The sequence below is a fragment of the Centroberyx gerrardi genome, chromosome 3, assembly GCF_048128805.1.
Source record: "Centroberyx gerrardi isolate f3 chromosome 3, fCenGer3.hap1.cur.20231027, whole genome shotgun sequence".
Lineage (NCBI taxonomy): Eukaryota > Metazoa > Chordata > Actinopteri > Beryciformes > Berycidae > Centroberyx > Centroberyx gerrardi.
The window spans coordinates 19,414,449-19,424,118 of NC_135999.1; the positions used below are offsets into that span (position 1 = coordinate 19,414,449).

The following is a 9,670-nucleotide window of genomic DNA, read 5'->3' on the forward strand; positions in this document are numbered from 1 at the left end:
TAATGTCAGGGCTGTAAATGTAATCAGTATGAATCATGAATTCTAAGACACAGTCTGGATTCAATCATTCTGCTTCACTTCTCAAGGACAAAATCTTACTTAGTGCGTAGGCCTTTAACATAAGGTGTCCTAGAACAAAGAGGTGTCAGCTACAGACCATTGCATTTACAAAAAAACAAGCAAGTTGCCCTTGCTCATATTGTAACATAGTGAACAAAACCACTAAGGTTAGCTAATGGTGGGTGACATGCATTTTGGCATTCTGTCCAGCTAATGTTTAATAACTCATACAAACAACTTGAATAATACTTCAACTGAGCAAGAAACATTTATTGGCCATGATGCAAAAATAGAGCTTCTGTAAAAAACAACCTTGGTACTCTCTGCACCTCCCGCCCTGTTTTTTTTTATTGGATTATTGTGTAAGCCAGTCACATCAAATGCCGTCCTTAGAAGGCATTTCAATAAATAAAACTCCTATCTGTGATTAATGGCCTCTGCTCTGTCAGATCTAAAAATACCGCTCAAGTTTGGGAGCGGTGGAGGAAGGGAGAAATCAGCAGGGAAGTTTTTCTAATTCCCTTTGTTCACGCTCTCTCTCTCTCTCTCTCTCTCTCTCGCTCTCTCCCGTTCTCTCTTTCTCTCTTTCTCTCTCTCTCTCTCTCTATTGCTAATAGAGAGTTGTTCTTTGATTTACTAAAATAATTGTATTATTCTCCCTCATCAAAAAGCTAGTTGTTTGTGTGTTTGTGTGTTAGTGAGTGTGTGTGTGTGTGTGTGTGTGTGTGTGTGTGTATGTGAGTATGTGTGTCTGTGTGTGTGTGAGTGTGTGTAAAGCCCTGTAAAGCTTTGTTTGTTTTTCCATGGTAGGGCAGCTGCTGTATTTTGCAGTTTGATTGACATATCCTTAGTGTCCATTGTCACCAACGCCCATTAATCCCAGAGTAAGCACACTTAAGGTAACACACATATGCACCAACATACCCCCCCCCCCCCCCCCCCCCCCCCCCCCCCCCCCCCCACACACACACACACACACACACACACATACACAGTCTCCCCAGGAGATTCATTGATAACCTAAAACTATGCTTGAGGTCTGAGCAGATCTTTGAAGGAGCGGGAGATTTACTTTAGGCAGACTATGTTTCACTTTCCGTGGGAAACATATTGAACAAAAGGATTTGATGGAGGCATGTGAAACCTAGAGGGGAGATAAACACAAGATATGAAGAGGGAGTAAAACGCAGGGTAATTACCGGTTTGTTCTCACAGAGCAAGAATTACTTTAATTGAATCATATACTATAGATCGTACATAAAAATGTGTTTTTAATTAACTTGCCGGGTTCAAAAACAGCCCTCCATATCTCTAGTGCTTGATAAAAGCTCATCAGCTGCTGAGTCACACTTGTTTTCATTCTCTTTTCCACACACTTCTCCTCTTTTTGGTGAGTGTATTTTTAACATATTTGCTTTGGGACATATGTTACATATGCTGTTTTTAACATATCTTGTGTTTAAGAGTAACACAAATGTGTGTTGTCCCACAGAAGACACACAGATGTGTTTAAAATAAGAGTGTAAGCTTGTGCAGTGCTTCTGTGGCTTGTGTCTATCAGCCTATGGTGTGTCTACTTGTATGGGTTGATATTACAGTTTATATGTGTGGTTGGTTGTGGGAGTGTGGGTGCTGCATGTGTATCAACTCATCAGTTTGTAATGTGTGTCAACTAGGAAAAAACAAGAAGATGGTGTAGTCTTGTCATGGGGGCCCAAAACAGCAGATGTGATGAATACACGTTATTACGATATTAGCATGACCAGGTCACTAAAAATGTTCACTGCTCATCAGTTCTCGTTCCCTGTGATAACATTTTCTTCTTGTTGTCCCTCCAGGATATGGGTTTATTTCTCCTCAAATAGTAGGAGGATGTAGTCCAGTGTAATCTGACTGCGGTTGGACACTGCCCTCTAGAGGTGGGAAGGATATACACGTGTCTGCAGACGCACCAGCTGCCCTGTTCACAGTTCACAGGCTATCCTTAGTATGCTCTTTTAGCTAATCATGGAGTGACGTAAATCTTGTTTTCACCATCAATTACCATGAAGTGCAATTACCATGAAGTGCAAACTCCCTCTTCCATGGATGTGTATGCAGATGATTTCAAATTCCTCCAAACCTTTATCTTTTTCAGTTCACATAGTGTCTATCTCTGGTATAGGATGGAACATCTGTGAAGCTTTTTTCATAGAATGAACTAGGCTTGTCTTTGCTTGAGGTGAGGATCATGTGTATTCTGTTTGAAGCAATAGCTGATGGAAGTACATCCTCATCATTAGCCTTTCAATAGGTCAGAGTGAAGCGAGGCGTTGCCATAGTGACACTAATCAACTCTACTTTGTAGAGCAGCGTGCACAGTGACAATGACAGAGACGGCTCGGGATTCACAGCAGCTGAGGGAAGGAAGAGAGATTAAATCAGATGAAAATACAGAACTACAGATGAGACAAAAGGTGAGAGGCAGAGAGTGAGGAAAGTGGGAGAAAATAGGGTGGGTCTGGCGAATAGAGCAGGAAAAAGAAGACATAGAGGAAAGAAAGGACAGGAGCATGAATCAAAAAGAAAGCAAAACAACAGTGAGACTAATGTGAGAGACTGTGTCAGAGGAGCAGCTCTTGTGTAGAAGCGCCTCCGACCTATCCAAGGGCTTGTTTCGCCTGCTCGATATAATACCTCTGTGTCTGGCTTTGGATAAGAGAGACTACTAAACAAGATGCCTCCAGGAAATGAAAGCAAGAGAGACACTTAAAAACAAAACAAAACAAAACAAAAACAAAGAGAACTGAGGAGCAGGCAAAGCTTCAGAACAGAAGAGGAGAGCATGGAGGGATGGAGGGAGGTATCTGTCTGTCTCAGCAGGACTCCAGAGGTGTGTCAGCGCTCTGCTTCTCCCATGGACAACTGGGGGGGGGGGGGGGGGGGGGGGGGGCGGGGATGGAGAGAGAAAGAGAAGCGTCTTTATTGAATCATTCTTTGAGAGAGAGAGAGAGACAGGTGAGAAGTCGGTGAGGTAGACCAGGACAAAATGATGGATAACCCTTTGATGTAGGTTTTTGCCTGCAACATTAAGGGAATAAACAGCAGAGAAACAAGTGGATTCTTCCAAGGAAAGCTAGATAGCAAGAAAAGAGAGAGAGACATACTCATTTCCGATCAGTTTGATGAAGACGACGAGGAAGGAAGGAGGAATCAATTATCAGTCGACCACTTCTAGATAGAAACATTTTGGTTTCAAAGAGTGAGGAAAGACAGAGAAAACCAAAACAGGAGACAAAGCGGAGACAGGGGAGAGTTTTGCTGCTCAGCCTCAGGGAGAAGATTCGATTGGACCAAACCGTCTGACGACCACAGAGGAAGAAGCTCATCAGAGGACCACAAACTGAACTCCGACTCACATCTATCCTCAAAAAAACCCATTCAGCATGGACCAGCGCAAGAGGAAGTACCAGAGACTGCTGAAAATGGGCCGACAGTTTTACCGCTGGCTGACTGGCACCCTGTCAACAGGTACTGTCAAGGTGGAGCTGGGGGAGGAGGGGGGGCGTAACAGGAGGAGGCGCTTTAGATGAGGGAAGAGAGACAGTTGGCAGAATGTGATGTTCAGTGTGTTAAGATTGTTTTCCTTGTGGTCCATTTTTACTGTGAATACAGGAGTTATTGTATCATCTGATTCTGTTCAGTAAAGCCCTCTAAGACTTGTTTATTTTATTAATAATATCTCAAATAGAAACCACAATGAAAGATCAGAGAGCGAGAACCTATTGATTATCTATGATGAAATCCCGCAAGTCATTTATAATATATGATATTTACTATCTGATATGTTTTAAATCCCAGGCTAGCTACAGTTTGAATATTCTGTCAGATGTATAACTGAGCGGGAATGTGTTAATTAGATAATATTCATAATTATGGAGTCCTGTTACATATTGCTGTTATTTTAAGTGGCACTCGATTCAGTTTTAAAGTTATTGCACTGATCATGCTGTGTGAACTGTTGCCAGTATGGCTTCTGTGGATGTGGAGCATAGGGAGAGCAAAGAAGACGTGTGTGTGTGTGTGTGTATGTGTGTGTGTGTGTGTGTGAGTGTGTGTGTGTGTGTGTGGAAGGGGTGTCACATCTAGCATCTGTAAAAGGCCATGTGACAAAGTTGTGTTGTGGCACCTGTAAAGGCCAGCGAACCATGAAGGTGGATGTCTGTTCTCTTTATTGTTAACGCCAAGGAGTCAACACAACTCAGTGTGTGTGTGTGTGTGTGTGTGTGTGTGCATCTTTCTCAACTCTCCTCTCTCTTTGTCACTATTTGTCTTCTTCCCCAGCTGAAAATACTGTTTACTTCACTCTTCCACCCTCCTCAAAAAAAAAAAAACCTTTCAAAATGTTTCATCTTCAACACATGAAAAAATGCTTTTAAAGGTCCCATATTTCCTCCTTATTTATATACACTTATGATCAGAGAATAAAATAATGAAAATTAAGTGGGATCTTTACATCACACTGTGCTCGACCTCTATAACTAAGAGCTATGACTCTGTCCCCGGTGCTGAAATGTTTCAGTCACGTTGCACTCTCCTTAGTGCTGAAATACTGGATGGATTCAAACAAACGAGCAGTTTTCATTTGTACGGGTCACACTGGTTCAAAGCCAGGTCAGCAAACTAATTTGCACGCACCAGCTTGCATGGATAAGTCATTTAAAGTATTTGAGTCTAGTTTGGCTCATGTTTTATTCGTTTTTTCATGGCGTCCGCTGTGTGGACCATTCTATCTCCCTCTAACCTTTGCTGTGATTGGTTGTTTCCAGGTAACCCATCATCCAAACCGAATAAAAAGACCATTAAGCAGAGGTTCCTCAAACTGCTACCCTGCTGTCGCTCTGGCTCCAGCCCTTCCCTCAATCAAAGCAAGTGTCTGTGTGACCCATTTGCAAATTGTCACTCCAGCCATTCTTTTGTACAAGCCATACTGCCGTATCTCCATTCTTACTGAGATTCCCCTTGACAGGAATTTAGTAGTTGAGAGAATTTTAACGCAAATCCTGTTATGCCTTCTTCTACCTTCACTCTCCCAGCCAAAAATAGGAATCACCCTCTTGGTGTGGTGGGTGAGGCAACATTACAGTAAGGTGTGTTGCAGACAGTAACTATATCTTTTTTCTCTTCGTCCCTCCAGACAGTGTGACCGATGATGGGGAACTGTCAACAGTGTGCTACAGACCAGAAGGGCTGGATCATCTCTTACAGCAGACCAACTTCAACAAGAAAGAGCTGCAGGTCCTCTACCGGGGATTCAAAAACGTCAGTCAAACCTTCCTGTGAATTTCTACTTTCTGCACTCTTAACCTTTTGCTCTTTTTTGATAAGCATGCATCCTTGTGCAATGTTTAATGTTTTAATGTCAATAGGTTTGTAAGTCTGTGTCTATGGATATTCTATAGTGTGTGTGTGTGTGAGAGCATATGAGGGTGTGTGTGTGTGTGTGTGTGTGTGTGTGTGCTTCTCTACATGTGAATTTTCTAACTCCAGCTGTGGGCCGTCTTCCACAGGAGTGTCCCAGTGGTGTGGTGAATGAGGAGACTTTTAAACACATCTACTCCCAGTTCTTCCCTCAGGGAGGTCAGTCAGACTCTCTCTCTACCTGTCAGCTGTGCTTTGAACCTTTATTTAACCTTTTTTTTGCATGGATGCTCTTTTGAGTACCAACCTGCTTCTCCTTAATATAGGTTCACACAGTCACACCTGGGAGCTGCCCAGTACAACCACAGACTTCCAATGTTGCCGACTGAGCAGCTCCACTTGTGGACTGTAAATCTGTTAATCTGTTAATCTATCAAGTGTCAATATAGAGATAATTCTTACAAGCCAATAGGAGCTCTGTACTAGCAAGATGAAGATGCTTTATCCTTCATCTTCAATATGATCAACTACATGCTAGCCTTAGTTGTCAAATTTCCCCCTCTGACCAATAAAATTCATATCAGTTGGGGCAATTAACATACTCATACTTATGGCACAGTTCAGCTACTGTACGTTACTGTATTTAATGTGTGATCAGGAAGGGTGAGGGGTTTTATCAGATTTGAGTAGTCACTCTCTTTTCTCTTTATGTCAGATTCAAGTATGTACGCTCACTTCCTGTTTGAAGCCTTTGACACACACAACAACGGATCGGTCTGCTTCGAGGTGAGCAGTCCGTTCCCTGCTCATCACTGTCTACACTAAAAACATCCCAAAAGGACAAATATACACCAAATTTGAGAAAAAGTTTCTGACAGTTGCTGCCTTATAGCTAATGATCTGTATGATAGCTGAAGATATATTGTAAAGGTACATTCTTTATATGGCCTATCACCATCCTTCCTCCATCCGCTCAGTTGTTCCCATCTCATCAAAAACTCTTATCTCATACTTACCAAGAAGAATTACGAGCATTTGGTTTGTCATCTGTGGATCTATCTCAGTGTCAATATCACGCCTCTTTAGCCAGGCTTGGATTTGAAACCAGAACAGTGTCACATTTGGACAGAACCAAAAGATATGTGGTATCGACTCAATATTGATATAATATAGTATTTAGTATATAGTATTCTTCTCTCTCCCGTGCTTCCCTGCTCCTCTCCTCTCTCCTCCCCGACTGCCTTTTGACCCTCTCTTCTTGATGTTACTGTTACTTTACTTCTCTCCATCATCCCTTCATCGCCTTCTGCCTGCTGTAGGACTTTGTTATGGGTCTATCCATCATCCTGAGAGGCTCCATCACTGACAAACTCAACTGGGCCTTCAATCTCTACGATCTCAACAAAGACGGCTGCATCACCAAAGAGGTACCCACCGCATTCTCTATCTCTCTCTCTCTCTCTCTCTCTCTCTCTCTGTGTGTCCATGCATGCGTGTGTGTGTGTTTCTTCTCAGACAGGTCTGCTGAAAGCTGGCTTGTGTTGACTAGCAGCTTGTGATGACACTTGGTTTGTTTTTTTATTTCTCTTTCTTCCCTCCCTCTGTCCAGGAGATGACAGACATCATGTGTTCAATCTACGACATGATGGGGAAGTACACCTACCCCTGCATGAAGGATAACGCTCCCAAGGAGCATGTTGACAACTTCTTCCGGGTAAAAACACAAATGATCAAACAAACACATCCTCCCAACACTACACTCAAAACAATATCCTCAGTCATTAGGATTTGCAATGTAGCACTTATTCAAGGCAACATACTTTGCAATAGTTCAGTACATGGTTTGATATATGAAGCATTTTCCATAATTTCACCTCAAATTCAATTCACTTAGATGCCAAATAAAAGCCTAAAATGCACATGCAAATGTTTTATAAGTGGGCCAGTTTATTTTTCTGTGTGTTTACTGGACTTTGTAGCTTTCTGAAGTACTGAGTCTGTGTTTGTGTCTTACATGTTGCCAGAAAATGGACAAGAACAATGATGGAGTGGTCACCATTGAGGAGTTCTTGGAAACATGTCAAAAGGTCTTCTTCTTGCCATTAATACATTCATGGTTCAAATATTTTCAACCACATTTCAAATACATATATGCTGCTGTCTCAGTAATTGTACTTTTTTGTCCCTTGTGGTCTCCCTTCCAGGATGAGAACATCATGCAGTCCATGCACATGTTTGACAATATGATCTAAGGCTTGGTGCACACTGACCACTCACATGTGAACTGTCCCGCCTCCCTGGACCTTCTGGAGCTCCACCATGGTGCTTCTGCTCCCAGCCAGAGGGGTTTCTGGGCCTGTACAGAGTGGAGCAGGGGGCAACCATGTACCCTAACAGTACCTTTTTTTATTTGTGTCAGGAAACACAATGACCAGAATGGTTGGTTTTCTCACTGGACTCAAGTCGTACAATCCTTTGGTGCAATGGGATTATTATTTCTGATTATTAATCTACAGAATGATAAAAAGGTGGATTCTGGTGTTTTAAGATCATGTATCATGACTGAATTTTCACAAATGTTAGTGGAGACAACTGTGCAGACAGATACCAACAATTATCTCTAATGGTCAACAACAGCTGCTCAGTAATAATTAGCATTGATGAATACCTTGACCAACAGTCAATACTGCCCAATGGACAGTTGCAGTTTTAACTCCCCATGGCTTCTTCACCTATATAAATGACATGTTGATGACTGTAACTTATGATCTTTTCTTTATTGCATGTATTATACTCATGAGAGAGAAAGAGAGAGAGGATGTACATACACATGGAGCAAATGGAATAACACACACGCTCAATTTATTGTGCTGTAGTGTATCACACACACACACAAACACACACATGTTCACTCACACACCTGACACCTCTGCAGTACAGTGAGGACCGCTCTAATAATGGGGCGAAGTCTGAAATCAAGCAATAATTTTACAGGTTTTAACTGACATGTTGGAATATTTTCTCTGTCCTCAGTATTCAAATCAACCACTCACTTTCATCCTGGTGTATTGTGTCTGCATGATGTGTCTGTTTCGACTAGGATCTGGCCATTGCGACTTTTAACGAGTGAATATATTTTGGACATGGTAATAGTGATGATGATGATGGTGATGATGATGATGATGATGATGATGATGATATTGAATAAAACTACACAGTTGCTATGCAAACCAATATAAATATTTTGTTATTAACCAAATGGTATATAGTGTAAGAGAAGAGAACCTGTTACTTTAAAAGTCAAGACAGTGTTTATATGGCCATAATTGTTAAGGCCTCAATACTTTCTATTCTATTCTATTCTATTCTATTCTCCCTCATTGCAACTTTGAGAAAATGGTGGACTGTTACTATGACAATGGATATAATAAAGGATCAGTTGTAGTTTTGTATTATTAAGTAATATTCTCGAATTCAGTTTCTGGTGAAGCATAATGGTGAAACGTACGGCACAGAAGTAGCAGCTGCACCTGTGAGAAATATATTTACAGACTCAGTTAACATCCACCAATAATTTATACATTATACCAGGAAGTGATGTAACAATCCCTTGTGGAATAATCTAGGGCAAGCATCCATACAGATTGCCAATTCAGATGACAAAGGAATGATGTCCTAACCCACAAGAGGACATAAATCAGGCATGGGGGACCATTCACTAATCATCTAATATAATATTACAAGGTTGAGTGTGTGAGTGCAGATATGCCATAATGCAGATATCAAGTGGGCACCTCCCATCACAGATATTTTCATTGAGTCTAAAATACCTCCAGAAGGCTGTACGGTCTGGCATCCCAGGATCACACCCGCTCAGCTCGGCAGCTATACACTTCCCTGTATCTACGCTTGGGCTTTTCCCTAGTTCCCAACATTACCCAATAACTTCTAAACTCACTATTGGTGTCAACAGCAATAGGCTGATAGGACAGCTGACTCCTCTAGCTTGAAACAGCCTGCTCAGCAGTTCAGAAACTCAATAGTATTAGTATTAGTAATAGCAATTATACCAAGATTTGAGAATGGTGTATCACTCATGGTGTACTACTACCATAGCTATACTATCATATGATATATTACTCCTCATAAGATACATATCCATTTGGGCCCAAGCTGATATCCTTTCTTTTCAGCCAGACCATCATACTAC

At 41.6% G+C, this 9,670-nt stretch overlaps 1 protein-coding gene across 1 annotated transcript in view; it reads left to right on the top strand.

The window, feature by feature from the left end:
• Positions 1-8,637, top strand: part of LOC139924266 (A-type potassium channel modulatory protein KCNIP2-like) — a 15,467-nt gene extending 6,830 nt beyond the window's left edge. Inside the window, exons 2-9 of the mRNA XM_071915266.2 lie at positions 4,869-4,971; positions 5,241-5,361; positions 5,610-5,679; positions 6,176-6,246; positions 6,780-6,887; positions 7,070-7,174; positions 7,485-7,547; positions 7,665-8,637. Of these exons, the coding sequence (XP_071771367.1) occupies positions 4,869-4,971; positions 5,241-5,361; positions 5,610-5,679; positions 6,176-6,246; positions 6,780-6,887; positions 7,070-7,174; positions 7,485-7,547; positions 7,665-7,712 (689 nt within the window). The 3' untranslated portion in view covers positions 7,713-8,637. The remainder of the gene's footprint in view (positions 1-4,868; positions 4,972-5,240; positions 5,362-5,609; positions 5,680-6,175; positions 6,247-6,779; positions 6,888-7,069; positions 7,175-7,484; positions 7,548-7,664) is intronic.
• Positions 8,638-9,670: the final 1,033 nt, after the last annotated feature.